The following is a 21027-nucleotide window of genomic DNA, read 5'->3' as shown; positions in this document are numbered from 1 at the left end:
GGGCTAGGAGTTACTAGTTACTAGCAGGCACAGCCAAGGACCGCTATTTGGGGGCTTGTGTCAATTAATAAATAGCCTTAGTTTTCACTAGCGTTATCAGTGCGCTAGCTGGTCATCGGGAAATATTTTCAACACACCGTACATTATAGTGATCTAATTTATCTTATTTATTATGTATTTTGAGGAATGTCAAATTAAAAGCACTAATTGAATACCACTATCGGACAGTATGAGCCTGGACTTGGTTTTTCAGAGAGGTGCACCAACAAATATGCACATTAGCACTCAATAAGGTCATCAGAACTTACCTTCATGCATTCCCACATAGTATCAACATTCGGGACCAAACATGAGGTGATATAAAAACCAGAAAAATACAGTATAGTTTTATCTGTGCATTGTGGGAGAAGATGCATTGCAAAGTTAAATGGTGCATTCAACGACCGTCGAACGAAGTGGAACAAGTCGCCGCCCGCATTAAACATGCAAAAATTGTGGGATTTCTAACTAGTCAGGGAAAAAATGATTAGACCACCCTTGTTTCTTTAGTTTATTGATCCATTGTAATGCCTGGTACAGCTAAAGGTACATTTGTTTGGACAAATATAATGATGATAACAAATATAGCTCATAAGAGTTGAATTTAAGAGCTGATATCTAGCAACTTCCATGGTTTTCTTGATAAGAACCAAAATCACTTAAGTTCTTACATGAATAGTTATAGCATTGTACAGTAATAAAATTATGAGCTATTTTTGTTGTCATTGTTATATTTGTCCAAACAAAGGTACCATTAGTTGTATCAGGCATTAAAACAGTGGTGGTCTAATAATTTTTTCTTATGACTGTATGTATTATTTTTTTGAATTAAGCAAAAACAAAATGTATATCTCTTTAGAAAAAAATGGGTGTAGTTATTTGTAGCTACTGCTTAAATTTTATGCTTTTTTGTTTTAATCATTGCACCTGAATGTTTCCCGCGGCCCGGCGGTTGGGGACCCCTGCCTTGGGGATATGATGTGCTCTTTTACACATTTGAAAATACAGTAAGAATGGCACTTTTATTGAATTGTCGTCTTTATTTTATAAATTAACGTCTACATGGACAAATGTAATCGTTGAATCATATCAAATCAATTATCATCGTTTGTCCACTGTATCAAATTGTTGTGTTTAAAATATATCGGTTTTTAATGGTAGCGTTTACCACAAAGAGATTTAAATCCTACCTTATTTTAAATAAAAACATCTTTCTATCTTCGATTAATTATGAGTTAACTACAGACAAAATGCAATTAATCACGAATAAATATTTTAATTGATTGTCAGCCCCAGTAGTACCATTTCACCAATCAACAGCACATTCTTGTTTGCAAGACACTATTAATCAATACTGAGTCATTCTGCCATACTATCAAACATGGTTGGTCTTCTTCTATGACAGCAGCAGCGCTCATTGGTCGATCAGTGAAACCCCCTGCTTTTCTGTGCAACAGCAATGAAAAGTTGAACATTTTTCAACTTCCTGTGATTGCATCGCAAGCCAGCGAGTGCATGATGACATGCACGAGCACAAACTTTCACACGCACGAATTTCGCGTGTCGCTTGGCTGGACGGTGACTCGCGATAATCGCCTTATCGCGCAGGTTCCATTGAAAATGGAGTAGAGGCGATACAGGAGCAAGAAAGATCTGTGACCCACTGAAAATGAATCAGCGACAAAAGGTCCCACAGTAATGATAATTGGAATGATATTTGAGTGCATGTAAACAAACAGATTCACGACTGAGAATTGTTGGGGTGCTCCAATCGGGGTTTTATGCTGCCGATTCCATCAGTGAAATCGGCTAACACGATACCGATCACATTGATTAAGTGTAAATTTGTACATTTATTTATGATGAGTGCTATTGGCCCGTGATGCTGTATAAGGGGGAAATGTTAGGACAATTCGTAGATCCCCAGGGGGCCCCAAAAATAGGTAATTATTAACATGTTTGTTTTTTCATGGGATCCAGAATTCCTGGTTGCACCCCTGCTACTGGCTATATGATATGAAAAAAGCATAAAATCACCGTCAATTAACCAAAAACATATTTGACTTTTTCAAGAGAACTTTTATATCACTTCATCACGCCAGGACTTCCAGGTATCATGCAGCGTGGCTCCAAGCGAGAGCAGTCGGCAAACTTGAATTAAATTAAAGCCTTTTAACCTGCAACTCCCGATGAGCTATTTTACGTGGCATGTTTTGCAGGTTGCAAAATTGATATCAGTCACACAAACGGCAGGTAAGTTCCACACGGCAGACATGTTTGTTTTCAGTTTGGCACGCCTGCGCAGTGTGAAGGAAAGTGGGCAGGGAATGCTCGCTACAGGCTCCAATAATACAAACCAGAGGTGATCGGCGTTGAAAGGCATTTATCGACATATGCCGATCACGTGCTTTTTCACGGAAATTAGCCGATATTGATCGGTGGTTGATCGATCAATCGAAGCATCCCTAGACAATTGCCAAATAAAAAAAAATAATAAATCACCAAAACCAGAACCTGGTTTACACATACCAGAAAATTGCATTTCCACAAAGAAGCAGTTTTCAGAAAGTGCTTGGATTGAGAACATTTCCATTATGCCATTACTTTCTCTGATTCGTCTGGTCACATTGCATGAATATAAAAAAAAAAAAAAGTCTTCTCCCTTGCGATACACTACACCACATTTGGTCCGCAGACAAATAGAGACCAAACACTTTTTGTCAGAGGGCAACATTTAAAAGTCAAAGAGAAATCAATGAAATGGATGAAGGGCGTGTTTGTAGATCAGTGAATCCACAAAGACCTACAATGTCTGGGGGAGGGAAAGAAGAATCTCTCTTGTGTAAATATATTCCTGCATGTTCACTGTATCATAAAACGTGCTATTCCGCTAATGCATCATCTTGTTTCGTCTGTGCTTGAGGGAAGAATTGAACACTATCCAGTATATTATATATATATATAGGAGTATTTCTGTAGTTACATTGTTAGCTAATGTTTTATTTTAAACAAAGTATGTATATTGGAAGTGTAAAATGATGCCTTCACTGCGCCAACCAGATGTTGGGAAGTGTGTCTTGTCACGTCGACAACTGTTCTCCAGTCAAACCATGTGGTAAGAAATTAGAAGGCTTTCTTTACATAGATGATTAGACTGCAGAGCACCTTGCTGCATATATTTGCATACTAATGAGGTCATTTCTCTAATATCCTTATGTGTATGCTCTTAGGACTCGTGTGGCGTTTTGAATATTTGCTTTTTGATCCACTGTTGACCTAAAGCTCATTTGTATGCGGGGCTGTTTTTGTCTTATTAATCAGAATATGCATGTATATCATCTAAAACTTTTAGGTTTCTAATAAACACTTAAACCTCGGTTTTTGTACGTCCCAGTTTTTGCATGATTAGTTTTTTATTTAAACTTTTCCCCAAAATGTTTGCCTTGGTTTCTGTACAATACAGTCGTCCCTCACCTGTGAACATCACGCCCTCAATCTTACACAATTTTTTTTTTTTTTTTATAATTAAGAAATATTTTCATAGTTGACTACGGCCTATTATTCATCAAAAAATGCATATTTAAGCAAATGTTAGTATTCCTGGCTTAAGTTAAGCATTTTCAAGCATAAAATGTTATAAATGAACTAAAGCAATACAAGATATTGATGAACTGTAGTCTACTGGCCACTAGGTGTCACTGGCAGCACGCACCAGACTTGATCGCCAATGACAGACTTTTATTTTATAATTATTTATCTCACAACAGGCACAATAATAATTAGGGATGAGCGAGTACACCACTATCTGTATCTGTATCTGTTCACCCATCTAAATTATCCTTATCCGTATCTGTACTCGGAGTGGGCGGGGCATAAACAGGAAATGGGTGTGGCTTAACCGGAAATTAAATCCAGGCTTAAATTGGTACATTATTTTAAGTCTGAAATTGATTGATCAGAAGTTGCTATATTTATTGTTTATTATTCAGCTATATGTGTACTGTGTATGTGTGTATGTGTTCTGTGATGCTTTATTTTTTTATATTTTGTGTGAAGTTGGTGATTCATGCAAACATCCACTGACGGCAAAGAGGGAAGTAATCTGTTCACTGTATATTTCTCAACAACACAGTGTTTAGTAGTACAAGCAAAGTTTTCCAACTTTAGATCACAAGTCAAATTATAAGCAAGCAGATAAAAAACAAAAAACAAAAACATAATAATAGTCATCATCATCATCATAATAACACAAGCTACTGCTTGAGGCCGTACTCCAGCTAAAACTCAGCTCGGAATCCCCAACATCACTTCCTGTCCACATGTGCGGAAGACATTTATTGAAACACACACGAGCATGAGTATTATTTATGTCTAATTCATGTCTTATGGCTTATTTTCTGTAATTATATCTACTATATTGAGTAATATGAGTGTAACGGTGACTATAGGGTGTGTTATTTCATGTCTTGCAGGCTCTAATAATGGTAAAAATCATATTTAGAAAGTCATAAACAGGCTTTCTATGCTCTAACTATGAAAATATTCTGTTTATTAATATTGAATCTTACTTGGCGAAATGTCTAAATAAATGTGACTTATAGTCCAGTGCGACTTATATACTGTTGACTTATACTTATGTTGTTTTCTTCTTCATGGTGCATTTTTTGATGCAACATAGACTTATAGTCCGGAAAATATGTTAAAAAACTAGTCCATTTGCCCTGCACTGTATTGTTTAGAATCTACTGATAACTTGTGATTGGCTCCTGCGAAAGAAAGAGCTACTGTTTCCTCACTCCCCACTGACTCGTGAGCAGCACAGTATTTGAACAATTATTAGTACTTCGGAAGTAAAGGAGATTAGAATTTCGCCATAGATTAGCCAAATCGCTGTATAGGCCACAGGGTTCAAAGTTTAAAAAAACAGTAGCAGCTTATACACGGGAATTTACGATAAATCCTGTAGCGTTCACTGTGGGAGCGGAACTGGAGGAGTCTGTTGGAGAATGATCTCCACTGCCCCTCTATTGGCCGATGGAGTGGCTGGGTGGGGTTGTTCATGATGGAGAGCAGTTTGTCCAGTGTCCTCCTGTCTCTTTCTGTCACAAACACCTCCAACTGAGTGCCAATGAGGACATCAGGTTCTTACATGCAAACATAGGACCTTGTCGTGGTTTTGGAATTTTTGTGCCAGCTTTTGAACATTCTTCTATTGGAGTTTGAGTCTTCGATGATCAATAGTATTTTGTAATATAACAATTTTCTGTCCATACATAGGAGGCATACTTAAAAATCATTTGAGTATTTCATTGCTGGGCCGCTTGTCCTGGTTTTCGGTAATCAAAATACAGTCACTCTAATCTATGACATGTTTTGGTATGATGTATTTTGACAAAAGATAGCATGCAAAGTAAAATTCTACTTGTACAGAATAAAATTAGCTAGAGATATGATATTTTGAATGTGTAACTTTATTTCTGCCTTACCATAATCATCCAATGGCCTTGCTTAAGTATTAAATATGAATTATCTCTCTGGCATCCTCACCAGGATTTTCAGAGTTTTGCATGATTACTACCCGATTAGTTCACTCCATCTAAACGTAGTCTTTGACCTGAACTCTGGCATGACTGTGGGAGGCTGTTCTGCAAAACAAAGCGTTATCGTGTACGTGTGATGTTAAAAATGCCAGCATGGCGGTGAAAAGTCATTCTCCATTATCCATTATTAATGGGGGCACATTATTCGAAATATCTCAGGGGGCTTTCATAACTGAGAGTAAACTTGCTTGTGTCAAATATAATGGTAGTATGTTCCTTTCCTCCGCACTGTTCGCAGGAGTCAGTTGTGTCGAGGAGAATGATGAGGCGGCCAACCTGACAGAGTGCCTGCGCTGGGCTGGTCCATTGCCCGCTCAGATCAGTGAGTGCCGAGTGGCTTGCAGGGATGACTGCACTCTGACTCCATGGTCCAAGTTCTCTGAGTGTGCAGGATGTGGCAGCTTCCAAAGTCGCAAACGTTCGCTCATAGGTAAGAGCAATTCTCCTAACAGATTTGGCAGCTCACCACTCTTCTGTCCTCATAGCCGATTTCCACTTTCTATTGTCGCCGTTGTTATCTCAGGTCTAAATTGGCTCTCACATAGCATGTAATTGCTGATTTTAACACAGATGGCCAAATCTGAATTGCATGCTGTGTTTGCAGAGCAGGCTGGGTACTATTTGTCTTCATGAATATTTGATCCAGTGCCACGGGGGCTGTAGTAAACACATCCTGTCTCTTTCTATAATGCTATTTGAATCCAACGCATAAAATGAGCCTGGCCGATAGTAGGTTGTCCCTGAGGGATGCGTACATGTGCCACAGTTTAGATGTATTATATATACTTAAATGCCTGATCTTATTTCTGTATTCTATAATTGTGAGGCGTAAAGGTCATTATAGGAGTTGGCATGCACTCCTGATCAAAACTTTAAGACCAGTTAAAAAATTTCAGTAATTAGCATTTTTGCACTGTTGGACCTTAAGGAGGTTCTAAGCAGAGCTTGAAAATGCAAAAAGAAGAAATGGGAGTGAGACAGAAAAAAATTGAGTAGTGATTTCTTGCAAACAAGCATTAAAGTGAAGTAGGCTGTTCATCAGCTGATCAAAAGTTTAAGACTGCAGCCTTTAAAATCCCAAATCTTGGCAAATAATGTGGATTAAATGTCATTTTCTGTCAGGTATTCACACTGTCATGATCTCTTGATGGCAAAGGCAAAAAAAGCTTTCTGTCTTTGAACGTGGTCGAATTGTTGAGCTACATAAGCAAGGCCTCTTGCAGCACGTTGTTGCTGTTGAGGTCGGATGCAGTAAGATAGTCATTTTAAACTTCTTCAAAGCTGCTGAGGGTTATGGTACAAAAAAGTCAAGCGAAGACACAAGAAAGCCAGGAGGATCAGACTGGCTGTCCGACACAGGACAGCCTGGTTCTGGAAGAGAAATACAGCTATGTCAACATAAACACAGTCAGACCAGCAAATGTAAACATAGTTGAAAGAATGCAGTGTTACTGACTTTGCTACCTGCATGCCAGGATAAACCCATTCTTTTCAGTTAGTGTGTCGCAATAAATGTTCTGAACTCCTGTTTTCAATGAATGGTACCCAGAGGAATTGTGCCACAGGAAAGGCTTGTGTGGATGTAGCTGAAATTCTTATAGCTGACTTCATCTTTAGGCTTTCAGACTGCAGGCCACAAAATTTATATTATTGAATCAATAACACCACTGCTGGTTGCAGCCCAATTTTGCCCTCTGTTTTGCCTCAATTGCTTTAAAACATGATGAATGCAGAGTTGATTCCTTGCATTCTAAATAACTCTAAGTGATCAATAAGTCAGAAGTGCATTATTATGGCTTTATGAAGCCACACTTGACAGTAAGTCATCAAACTACAGTTTGTGACAGTAGCGACAGTAGATAGCGTGGCTATTTAATCTGTATGTCTGTCTGTAAGTCTGAATACTCGAAGGATTGCATGGTGCCTAGCAGTTAGCAAGTTGGCATCATAGTCAGGAGATCGAGAGTTTGAATCTCCGTTCCAGCAGCTCTGTGTGGAGTTTGCAATTTCTCCCTGTGAGTGCGTAGGTTTTCTGCATTTACAGAGATTGGGTCATTACATTACCTGGCAAAAACCAGCTGCTCACCGAAAATTTTGGGTCACGACCCACCAGTTGAGAATCATTCCTGTAAATGTCAATATATGTGTGAATATGAGTGTAAACAGTTTGTGTGCTCTGCAGTTGACTGGCAACCAGCCCAGGGCTCCGGCTCACCCATGACCCGAATGAGGACAAGTGAATAAATGAACATAGAAATATCTTAAAGAGACACTCAGGCCCATTGTCCTGTCATTCTGCCAATGGTTGATGGCAAGATGCACAACTCACCGTGTTGAAAAATCTCCTGCAAGTTATAAATCTGTGGCATACAAATGTCCCATTACTTTAAATTTGCTTAAGAAAAGTGCCAAATATATATTTTTTGGCGCTAAATTGCTTCGCAGTCATACATGATGACATGCCTACAATTAAGGCACACCATAATTACCATTATGCTAGCCTCTTCCGCACATTAGTAAAGCAGAAAATGAGGGCCTCTCTTTACACTGATGCTGCTTCCTGTTGCTTCCTGTAATTATGTTGTCACTCATTATCAGTTTTTCTATTTTAGTGGAAAAAACCCAAACCACTTGCATGGAAGGTAATGTTGATCCTCAACATTAAGAGGCCTTGCATGTCAGTCAATCATTTGAGATTGTGGAAATGCTTTTAAAATGATAGTGTTTGTTGGGGCTTTGCTGTAGCATTGCATTTCTATAACATTACACTGATCAATCATATTTTGCTATGCATGGAATTTAATGCATTTGCTCTAATTTCATGGCTGTTTTTCTTTTTTGCTTCGGTTAAGGCTATTTTATGCAATTCATTTGCATAAGGGACTGTGTGAGTGTGGAGAGAGAATGGAATTGATTAGGCACCTATTTTAGAGTAGATTTTTTTTTTTTTACTACTACCTTTCAGAGTAGATTTTTGTTTTTACTACTACACACTGTGTTGTATTAAGTATGTTAGATCATATTCTATAGCAGACAGACTTGCTCTGTTGGAAAGCAACATTTATATTTTTTCAGTGCGAGTTGTAAGGCATAATGACCATTGTTATTTGAATAAAGTTGTAAACCCATGAATTAAACATAGAATGGCACCTCCGGCCTGGCGTTATATGCACGGTATGGCCAGAAGGGTGGGGCCTGAATAAAATGGCTGTTTTTAGCTTTGGTCGTCAATTACGTCGACATGATTACACAGAATGTTCCCAAATATCCCCCCACTGAGACCTATCCAGTGATGTAACGTGTTCGGCTTCTTCGCACAGTGTGGGCTGGAGGGAGTGTTCCTAATCAAGTGGTCCATTTTCAACTTTGTTTGCCAATTACTTTGCCATGGTTACACAGAATGTTACATAGTGTAACTAGCGCACTAGCTCTGGTCAAGACCTGATCAAGAAGGGTTGTTTGCATGGTTTGTCCCGCATTGGTTGCTGCAAAGTAAGATATACACTAACCTCTCGCCACTTCGCGCTTTGAATTTTACGGCTTCAATCTACCGTGATTTAAAAAAATATATATATTAATCAATAATGCGGTTCCTTGGTTGAATACGGCCTATTATTAGTAAAAAAATAATAACATTTAAGCAAGTTTTATTTTTTTTTTTCCTAAATTAAGCATTTTCAAGCATAGAAATAGCTAAATAAGCTAAAATACAAATATAACACTTTTTGTACCCATTAACAATCTTCTGGCATAATTCTGGCAGCATATTTGACCACTCTTCTTGGCAGGATTCCTCGGGTTAATTTACAGGTGAATTTGTTGGTTTCGGCTTTTAAGCATGGTCCACAACTGTTCTATAGGGATGAGTATGGGTATTTGGGAAGGCCATTCCAGAGGCTTAATGTTGCCCATTCCAAACGTTTTAATGCGTGTTTGTGATCGCTGTCCTGTTCTAGCTGTTGATTTACATGAATTTGAAGAATTTGGAGGTCGTCCATCTTCATCCACTTTGTGCAGTGCACCAGTCGTAGAAGTTACTTTAAATATTCTATTTTAATAGTCAGCGAGGTCCACCCACTTTTATGATGTTTTATGTTTATGTTTTTTTTTATGTTTTATGATGTCTTTTAGTTGAAAGTTTCCACCATTCACTTCGGAGGATTCTAATTCAAAGTGGATTCTTTCTGAATTACATGTATGTCTGCAAAGGATGCATTATGAAGAAAAATATATCCCTTGACATTGATAATAGGACACCTACTAACTGATGTTCTAATATTTGTAAAGAAAATTAAATCAAGCAAGCATGAATAGCATGCATGAAACAGTGGAAATTTAACGTACACCTGTAGTGTTTTCCCAGCAACGTCATCTGGATTAAAATGAAGTAGAACAAATTAGGATCTGACACTTTTCTCGTAAGACTTCAGAGTGTGTTCCTAAGGGGCCTAGCCCGAGCCATAATGCTACTTGTCAGCTAAATGATGAACGGATGTATCCAAAAGACTTGAAACTACTGCCCAGATTATGAGGAACCTAGCACCAAGCCGTTGTAGTTACTTTTTGTCTTTTACTCATGACAAAAATTATTTGTGTATCATCCCTTCAGGTCGTAGTAAAAAGAAGGAACGATGCCTGAATGAGGCATTATACCCCCTGGAGGAGAAAGAGGCTTGTCCCTGTGAGGAGTATTTGTCCCAGCCCTTTGGGAACTGGTCTGATTGCATCCTCCACGAACCTTCCACTCTGGAGTCCCTGCAGAGTTGGACGAGTTACCAGGAGGTGAAGGAGTGTGGCCAAGGCCTGAGCTACAGAGCTGTGGCCTGTGTTGACCAACAGGGACGTCTTGTGGAGCCCACACTGTGCACAGACACAGGTAAGGTTTCAACCACATTTATGGCAGATGACATCCAAAAATGAAAGCAACATTTTAATGTTTTACAAAAAATGTCGAACCTTTAAATTCAAATGCTCTTAAGTCATGCAACCCGTAGGGCAGGGGTTCCCAACCACCGGGCCGGGCCCCAGCACCAGACTGGGCCGAGGAAACCTTTCAGGCGCAATGATAAAAAAAATACACACAAAAAAAATACATTTGTAAATAACTAAATAAAGTTGTAAGTAATGCATAGCAATTTTTGGAAATACAGGCCATTATTTTATTAAAAAAATAATATAGTTTGAAGTTTTTGCATGTTGATGTTGTTTTTTGTCAACTATACTGTATTTTTACCTTTTTTTTCGCTTCATATTGGCTCCCAAATGCTGATACTCTGTGGGAATGCATAAAGGTAAAGTTTGATGACGTTATTGAGTGCTAATTTGCATATTTGTTCAGAGCTTCAAGTTATTTCACGCTAACACACTGCCTGTTACCACACACATCAAGCAGCGGCGCTATAATCTTCTCTCTGAAAAACAAACTCCAAGCTATAGTGGTGGATGGTGGGTCTGTATTCACTTTGTGCTTTTAATTTGATGTTGTTCCTGTCTTAGCTTTACACAATACATACTAAATGAGATAAATTACATCGCTGTACGACCCCCACCACCACCACCCCGGTCCGCGGAGATTTGTGGGAACACGAGCCGGGCCAAAAAGGTTGTGAACCACTGCCTTAGGGGACAGACATTTTTTCATGCACCCCTCAATATGAAATACTATTGAGATTAGTTGACTATTACGAACCTTATATGTTTATTTATTTATTTGTACAAACCACTGTATGCTTTGCTGGCACCAGTATTGTTCAAGGATGAATAAAGACACTAACAAACCTGTCAACCTTGAAGAAATTTTATAAGTTTAGTCCCCCCCTTCCTCTCACGCCTATTGAGTGCAACTGCTAAATAACCTGCAATGGGGGCAAATAAAGTTGGGAGTGCCAGTAGTTTGATATAAAACTTAGTTTTTGTTGACATTCCTGTGTGTCTGGAACTAATTAATTGGATTTATGGGAAACACTCCCTTGGTTTGCGTACTTTTCGGTTTTTGTCTGACCTTTTTTCCCACGAATTAATGACAAAAGCCAAGGGAATATTTTAGTAATTTACTAGATGAGAATAAAAATAACATTAGAGCAACTTGGGGTATCTTAAATAGTATTATAAGGAACAGTATTAAGAAAGCAGACTACTCTCACTATTTTATGGTTGGAAACATGAGATGTATTCCATTGTAACCTTCATGCATGTTCAAATAAAACTAAACCAAACCAAAGGTTCCACTGTATTAAAGCAAAAAAAAAAAGAATTTTGTGCCATTTATTCGTTTTTACTTCAAACATAGTATGTGCAGTTCATTACTTGTATAATGGCAACAGTTTGAAGCTGACCAGTGGCCCAGAACACATCACCATATTTTTAGGAGTAAAAGTCACATCAGTCAGAAAATGCATCGGGAAGAGGAAAAACACATATAAGTCGCATTTACCGGTGCTTATGATCAAGCTATCGTCAGAGTAAGCTTTTTTTTGTGTCATGGTACCATTCCTAACAACATTAAATTCACAAGAGAAGAAGATGAAGCCAGACGGAGGAGGAAATGTTTACACCAACAAGGAGACAAACTAAAGCTACAGCTACAAATAAGTCACATTTTTTAAGTATGTTGAACATACCTGTTCAATAAATATCAGGATGTTCTCGAAGAAGACATGACGCCTGTACGCAACATGTGCTTTAACACCCAAACTTCATTTTTTTATTCACAAAGGAATTAAAATAGACTGAAAATCAGACGTGTGTATTTAGTTAGTCACTGACTGACACAGCAGCTACAATTTCCAAACTAGACATAATTAGTGTCCCAATTAAACAACACTGCTGTCTAAAAGACAGCACATCGGTATCACAGCGTATCATATCAGTATAGTTGCACATTACTCACAAACACATCGTCTTCAAGGGATATTAGAAAGTATTCCATAACAAATACGGCTACATCACATGCTCAGCTGAAAAAATGATAGAGAGCTGCATTTCTGACTAAATATCACACTTTATTACAAATATAGAGACAAATATACAGTATATGTTTGCCAGTTTTCTGAAATTACTTTTCGAATTTATTTCCCCTGGTCCAGAGTACTCCACAGTGTCAGTTTCTAATGACCTAAAACATTGTGTGTTCATGTGTGGACAAAAGGCCAAAATGTACATAAAATATAGATTGTGGCAGAGCAATAAGCAATGCATTGTATAGTTTCACAACCCAGAGGAAGTTTCTCGATGTTGTGCTGGCACACTTGGGCAGAAAGACACTCATTAGTCCGATAATTACTTTTTGGTCACAGCGAGCAAGTGTGGCAGAGCACAGGCCAATGTGTGAAATTATTCATGTGACCCATAATGAAACTGTCACCCAAGTGCAAGTCAGACCTCCCTCTCCTGTCTGCCAACATTCTTTTTTAGGCTACATGGTGGAGATGTGCCACATCCCTTGTCCCCTGGACTGTAAACTCAGTGACTGGTCTGCATGGTCCACCTGCAGCGCATCCTGTGGCAGTGGGCTGAAGGTCAGGTCCAAGTGGCTGAGGGAGAAGGCTTTTAATGGGGGGCGGCCGTGCCCAAAACTTGACCTGAAGAACCAGGTAAGAGGAACACAACTCATTGTGAGCCACAATCAGTAACACATGGAGCATGAGCTTCCATAACTGCTCGTGTTATTTCCAACCATTTTGCATCATCTTGTTCAGCACATACAAGACAGACAGTTGGATAATGCATTAACATTTTTATGGAGATGGAACAAGAATAGTTAACCCATCACCCATCCTTAATGTTTTTCACTCTCAAGCTGCACCAAAAGTCCACTCATGTTCACCACCATTACACATGTAATTCGAAAGGCTCAACTGGATGTCAAATTGTACTAATGGCGGCAACAGAACACCATGTTATGTGGAGGTAAACAATGTTCTCATTTAGGATAAAGGCCGTACACAGCTCCTGGATGCCTTAGGAATGTATTTTTTCCCTCTCACTCTAGTGGCGTTGTTAACATGATTATGTCACATAAACACAAAGTGCAGTTGATGCATGCTTCTTACTTTTCACCTGCAAGGTTTCAGTGCGAAATGAGACTCGGGTGACTTTTTTTTTTTTGGTAAAAACCTGGTCTCTCCTTAACATGAAAACAGGAATGTTGTGAAGTAAACATAACAGTAAAAGGAACGCAGAGCAGTGAAGAAAGTGGCACTTTCGACATTCTATAAGCAGATTTCATAAGTGGCTCTGAGCACCGTCGGTGTCTTAAAGGCTCCTGGTTTAAAAAATATATGTGTTTTATGAATGCAATCATTGTGCTTCAGCGAGTTTGAAAGGACACTGTATTTTGTGGAGGTCAGTATGGAGATGAGGCATGGCTCACAAGACGAGATTTGTGTACAGATGGTTAAGTACCCACTAACAAGGTCTTTATGGCCCCGGTTGTATTGAGATGAAATAACCCTGGCTACTTAAACCGGTGCCTGTTGTTGCCAAGGCCCTTGCAGATTTATCCCAGGGTTAGAGCAGGGCTTGCTGTTAATGTTACCAAATTGTCCTCATAAAGTGTGCTACATCTGTCAGAGTTGTGGCTAAAAAGCTAATATAAGCTCAACTCTGGCTCAGTAAATCTGTGAGATTCCTTTGCATTGCTTATTTTTGCCAAATGTAATTAAATTAACTAGAAAAACAGCAATGGTGCTGAATCTGTCTGGGATTGATACAAGAACAATTTGTAGACCAACCAACAGGTGTCAAGGAAAATACACTTAACAAAAATATAAACGCAATAGGGTGTCCAAAAACAGTCAGCATCTGATGTGACCACCATTTGCCTCAAAGAGCGTATACGCCAATCCAGAGCATAACAAACACGTTCAACGGTATGCTGTCGTGTGTTGTGGATTGAGTGGCCCATGGTGAACACAGGTGCATTTTATTGATTGCATTTCAAATTCACAGAGATAGCGTGCCGAGATCCTGAGGCTATTTGTTGTGCCATTCATCCACGACCATCAACTCATGTTGCAGCATGATAATGCACGGCCCCGTGTCATAATGATCTGTACACTTCTCTTGGAAGATGAAAGCATACCAGTACACTCACTGACATCCACCCATTCAGCATGTTTGGGATGCTCTGGATTGGTGTATACGGTATATGAGGCAATGTTTTTTCCACTTTAGACTTTATATTTCTTGGAAAACATTAAGTTTGAATGTACAGTGGTGTGAAAAAGTGTTTGCCCCCTTCCTTATTTATTTTTTTTGCATGTCACACTTAATTGTTTTAGATGATCAAACAAATTGAAATCCTAGTCAATGACAACATAACTGAACACAAAATGCAGTTATTGAATGAAACTTTTTATTATTAAGGGAGAAAAAATCCAAACCTACCTTGTGTGAAAACCTAATAACTGGTTGAGCCACCCTCAGCAGCAGCAACTGCAATCAAGCATTTGCAATGAGTCACTTCCAGTGCTGTGGGTCAGTATCTAGTCTTACAGAGGAGACATTAAACCGTTGTCCCGTATAAAGAGAAGCCACACCATTTGCACTTTAAAAAAAACTACTACTCTGTTCAAAAAAAGAGTAGGGAATTTTTCCCGGAAAAGTAGATCACATTTTCTATCTTACAAGCTCTACTTCCGAATTAAATTGATAGATTACACTCCTGAGAAACAGGTTTTGTCATTAATAACTTCACATATTAAGGTCCAGACACTTACATGACACTTTGTGTTGATAGTGTCGTTAAACTTTAATCAATCAATCAATCAATCCAGTGCTGTGGAGGAATTTTGGCCCACTCATCTTTGCAGAATTGTTGTAGTTCAGCCACATTGGAGGGTTTTCCCTTAATAATAAAACGTTTCATTGAAAACCTTTTTGTTTTCAGTTGTGTTGTCATTGACTAATATTTACATTTGTTTGATGATCTGAAACAAGTGTGACAGACATTAAAAACGAAAAGAAATCAGGAAGGGGGAAAACACTTTTTCACACCACTATATATGTACAGTGTATATGGCAACATTCCTGATTTTAGGTTTATTTTGAGTCATTTTGTTCATTTCTATTTTGCAGGGTGGTGGTTTTGGTTATTGTTAACTAGTGATTGGATGGCATGCATGAATTATATGACATAGGTACACTGTGTGTTCATGCATGATTAACTTAAGATATTTCTTCAGTTTACCAGATCAGCAAATTTGAATCATTCTGATTTTTCCCGATATTTCCACTGAAGAGTAGAGTAGACCATATGGATTGATTTTTGGGCCAGAACAAATTTTGCTTTATTCACTATTGAGGTATTTGCCACTCTATGTTGTATATTTTTTATGTGAGATTTCCAGCTGATATTATCATCTATTATGACGCACAGAAATGTATTTTCTTTTAACCTGTCAATGTCCATGCCGTCAATTTATGTTTGCGCATTTTGGTATTACCAAATAGTAGGTGTGTAACGATTCATTTTAATAACGATTCGATTCGTATCACGATTGGTGGTTGCCGGTACGATTCAAGGATGATATTGGTTAATTTAGAACGATCTGATCCGAAATGATAACTGCAAATCAATTCAGTAACTTTTTTGCCAAAAATTCAGCCAGTTTGACTGTGTAATAAATACCTGGATACTGGACAGTGCAGGTGAAGTTTCTCTTTTTTTTGTACGGGAATCTGGTATAAATTCTATAAATAAAAAGACAAAGATAATAGGTCTGCTTTCATGGACGGCTAAGGGGATTTAAAAAATCACATTTGAGAGGCTGAAATCAGAGGATATTTACATTCTAAATAACAAAAGATTAATCCAATACCAAAATAGTTGTAGATTAATTGGATAATCGATTAATCATCAATTCGTTATTGTAGCTGTAGTTACAGTATATTTAAATTGTACATGACTACTCTCCTTTCCGCCAACCATGTCAACTAACTCTAGCCTGAATGTGGCTAAATTCCAACAAGCAGATATTTTCTATCCATCAAGACCAGAGGTGACTGGCTGGACAGAGTTGAAAGACACAGAATTTCATTCTGTTATCTCATGCTTGACCGAGCAAAAATGGGGAGAGACAGAAAGTGTTACCTCAATGGCTGCATTTACTGTCATGATGTGTTTGTTGCGAGTGCAGGTCAGGGAGGAAATAATACTGTTGGCTGATTGAGAGTTTAGAATGTCGGTATCGCTTTACAATACCAGGACTGATCAGAACGTGTGATTAAAATGTGGAATGGACTGAGTAAAGAACTCAAATATTGTACTAATATCAGCCAGTTTAAGAAACAGTACAAACATACGGTGTTTCTGGAACAGATGTCAGCTGGTGTGGCTGTGCGACAGGATGTTGGTAAATTTCACTCCCTGACAACAGCTTTTAGCTCTTTTGCTTGCGCGACTCAACACACAACTCTCATTTAGTTGGGATCTGTGGACGCCAGGTCAGTCAATCTTTTTTTGGGGTCTACCACTTGACTTTTTTCACCCATAACTCTCAGTATTGTTTAATAAATTAAATAAACTTACTGCATCTAATCTTGACAGCATTCACACAATGCAAGAGGCCTTGAGTGCAGATTTGGACATTTATACCGCAAGTATATGGTCTTAAAGTTTTGATCAGCTGATGAACACGTTTTAGTTTAAGGGTGAGTAAACTGACAACTCTTTCTCTCTTTTCGAATTTGTTTTGATAGTGAACCAACACTTGTCAGACTTTATGACTGTTTATTCATGATTTTCCAACATTTTAATAAATACCTGAGAAAACAGTTATTAATGATTAAGCTTATGTCATTTTCCAGGTGTGTATATCAAAAATGGTATGTCCAGTTTTTACAATGCACAGTCGGCCCTTGTTCATAGCCTTTAATTGCTTCCAGACCCGACCGCGTTAAATGAATTTCCGCGATATAGGATTCAATGTTAATAAACGGAATATTGTTGTAGTTAGAGCATAGAAAACCTGTTTGTGACTTTCTAAATACGTTTTTTAACATTATTAGAGCCCTGTCGACATGAAATAACACGCCTATAGTCACCTTTACACTCCCATTATTCGTTGTTTACATCACATTGCACAACTATGCTGCTACTAGGCAGCAGGCACTCGAGACGGCTGCTAAGTAGCAAGATAACCAGTTAGCCTTGAATTTATTTTTCCTAAACTTTTAAGAAGCCAAAAATGTACCACTTCCACACGTAATGGGAGGAGGACTTTTTTTACTCTATCATGTTTGACATGCTGACTTCATGCATTGTTACGGTAATGTAATGTAAGGTAATGTCTCATCAATGTTTTGTGTCATTACAGCTGCGTAGTGATCTACATATAAGTAGATCACTACAAGTGATACTACATATCACTTGTATTTCAATATGTTTTGACTAATAATAGACCATAGTCTACCATGAAAAAGGGATCATTTATTGATTAATTAATTTCTGAAAAAGCACAATATAGCGAGGGAGCGATTATCAAACAGCAATATTGCAAGGACGGCTGTATTTTGACTTTAGATGGTTAATGTACTCACCTAGAACGTAAGCTTGAGACACTGTAGTAAGAATTATGAGTAGTTTAAGAGTCAGTCGTGGCGTGAGCATAGTGGGCACACAAAGCCTCCAGTCCATAAGCAATGACAATGAACTTTTCCGAGAAGTAGAAAAAGTTTGTCCAGCTGTTGAACTTTTGGAATGAGCATCATTTTCATATTCATGAGCCCCACAATGGGAGGGAAGAAGACAGCTCACATACAGCTTAACTTGGCATTTGTTGTACGTGTGTCCAAGTAAAGCTGTTTTAGCTGCTTCATAACCACCTCGATGGCTTCATGTAGAAACTTGAAAATGCTCACAGCTGGCATGAACAATCAATGTCAATAACATGGCTCATAACACAGAACTTGAAATTTAAAAAAAGAACATGAATTGATAATGTACCAATATGGACACAGGACACAATGATTGGACAGAACCAAACACTTTGTCAGTTCAGCTGACAGCAACAAAATGACAGAGATTTTGGTTTGTGGGACAACTTATATACACAGCAACAGAACATGTGCCTGGCAAGGTTAACATATGGCCAAGCTATTAGTGGAACTTGTGAATGAGATAAGCAGATCTATACATGTATGTGGCTCTTTAAACATTCGTGTTAACAAATGCATGTCAGCTGAGAGGTGTTTCTTTACCCTACCTATATGTTAGTGTCACGGGTGCCAGCCAGTGTAGCTGTGAGTATATAAACCTCACTCCCTCAAACCTTAAAGGAAAACTGCACTTTTTTTTTTTTTTATTTTAACCATCATTCACAATCCTTATGTGAGACATGAGCACACGTCTCTCTTTTCTGTGCGCTCTAAATAGAGAAAAACTGCTTGCACGAGGCAGCTAACAATGCAAGTAACGGGATTCACCTAGTCCGCCAAGAGAGACCTCTATGAAAACACCTCCAAAAACCTCCAACAACGTTTTATCGTTTTACATACATGCTGTGACCATGTAGTAACAGGTACGTACATTCATGATAACATGTAATACTTACAGTACTTTGCTGTATTTCTGTCATTTTAAGCATTACTGGAAGTGCTAGCTCTTTCTCTCTCTTTAGAAAGTACAGAAAAGTGAAGGATTGGATTGTGGATGATGGGCAAAATTCCCCAAAACTTGCAGTTTTCCTTGAAAGCCAGTGTCACAACCGGACATATGATTATTTGACCGTGCCATTTTTGGCATTGGTTCAAGCCCAGTGCAGAAGGCAGAGCTGGCTGAACCAGGTGGGTGACATAGCCACTGCCAGAGGTACATGGGAATTCATGTCATGACATCAATGAATTAAAAATGCAGTACGCATTTCGCGTGTTGAATCTGTTGTCAAACTCCTCAATATTTCCCATAGTTCTGAACAACCAATATTGCCGGAATAGATGTTTGAAAAACAGATTCTGTAGAGCAATAACCTCCACCAAGGCTGCACACTAATTTGGATCAGCACCAGATTTTACACCTTCATTGACACTCACCTCCTGCATATGCCGGAATTCACTCATTAAGCAAGGAAGAAAATAAAGTATACGTCAGAAAAATGTTGCCTTCTATTTTTTTTTTTTGCATGATTTATTGTTTGTGTAGGCGTTACCCAACATATTCACATACTCTACACTTCCACATTTATTTCTGCATCGTGACGATATGCATGTATGACCCTTGACAAATGTCAGCCTAATGAGGATGCTAATGATGATGAGAAAATATACATTAACATTAACATCAGTCAGGTGCAGATAATTATTACATGCATCTTATTGTTTCACCTGCAGATGTAATTCTGTATAAACAGTGACATCTTTTGTGATCCAATGTATGGGCGAGTAACCAATCGCCAGCATGTTTTTGCTTGCAAATTGTCTTACAATCACATCATAGCCCTTGTTTTGCAGCGTTAAATCAAAGCTGTTTGACAATTCTCTATTGAGTTCTTGACAGCTCATACATCATGAATGAGGCATTCACTGCAGGGATCAACATTAAGTCGTCACTTGTGCTAGTAATTCGAAGTTGTTGAAGTGGTTGTGTCTTATTTTTGCTGGAAATCGATAATTCAACATGTTGTAAACGAGGTTTTCGACACGGCACATGTCAAATAATGGTGGTTATTGTGTGCATGCCGCCATCCACATGGGAGAGTTTGCTTTGGTCACACTTGGCCATTTAAAATAAATTTGATGCAGTTGTCTGAAACACAATTTAGCTGCTGAACATATGAAAATGGAATCGACTGTTGTTTAGGTAGTTGGGTTTTTTTTGGCAAAATATATATCCTGATGGAATAGCAACATTTTTTTTAATAACTACATTGAAATCACACTTCTGTTCTCAGTAAGCTTATCTATTGCAGTGTGTAGCTAGAGAACGCACAGCAGCAGTCTGACCATAATGTAATATTAAAGCACCGATGGGGATGAGGATACACAGGGGTTTGCTTCGTGGGGGCTGGTGCTGGGTGTTACATCTCTGCCTCCCGGGCCTCCGTCGGGTGGGGTGGAGGTGATGCCTCCTTCGTCCCTGGGCGGGGTGGTCCTGTGTCGGGGGTCGGGCATGGGGCGGGCCATGCTCCGCTCCCTGTAGGCAAGGCGTGGCGTGGGGGGCTGGCGCGTCCGCCGTCGGCGGGTTCCTTTCCGTTCGCGAGGGTGTCTCTGGGCCTGCTGGTTCCCGTCTGCCCTTGTCTCGGGGGTTGGCTGTCCTCCGGCCTGCTGGGGACCTGTTTGTCGTTGGGATTGCCTCTCTGCGGCCCCTTGCTGGTCTTCCTGGGGGGAGGGCTCTGTGGGCTGGCTCTTGGGGGGCTGGTCTTGGTGCTGCCCGCTCCTGTGGGCCCGGTGG

The 21027-nt window shown here is 39.0% G+C and overlaps 1 protein-coding gene across 2 annotated transcripts in view; it reads left to right on the top strand.

The window, feature by feature from the left end:
- thsd7ba (thrombospondin, type I, domain containing 7Ba) overlaps positions 1-21027 on the top strand; it is a 229943-nt gene that overhangs the window by 156618 nt on the left and 52298 nt on the right. For both annotated transcript variants that reach the window (XR_008572372.1, XM_054786288.1), the window contains exons 14-16: positions 5878-6069; positions 10249-10515; positions 13053-13231. Coding sequence is in view for 1 of the 2 variants with exons in the window: in XM_054786288.1 (XP_054642263.1) it covers positions 5878-6069; positions 10249-10515; positions 13053-13231 (638 nt within the window). In the remaining variant the exon portion in view is untranslated. The remainder of the gene's footprint in view (positions 1-5877; positions 6070-10248; positions 10516-13052; positions 13232-21027) is intronic.

This window comes from Dunckerocampus dactyliophorus, chromosome 9 (genome assembly GCF_027744805.1).
Source record: "Dunckerocampus dactyliophorus isolate RoL2022-P2 chromosome 9, RoL_Ddac_1.1, whole genome shotgun sequence".
Classification (NCBI taxonomy): domain Eukaryota; kingdom Metazoa; phylum Chordata; class Actinopteri; order Syngnathiformes; family Syngnathidae; genus Dunckerocampus; species Dunckerocampus dactyliophorus.
This window is presented reverse-complemented; position numbering and strand designations above follow the sequence as displayed.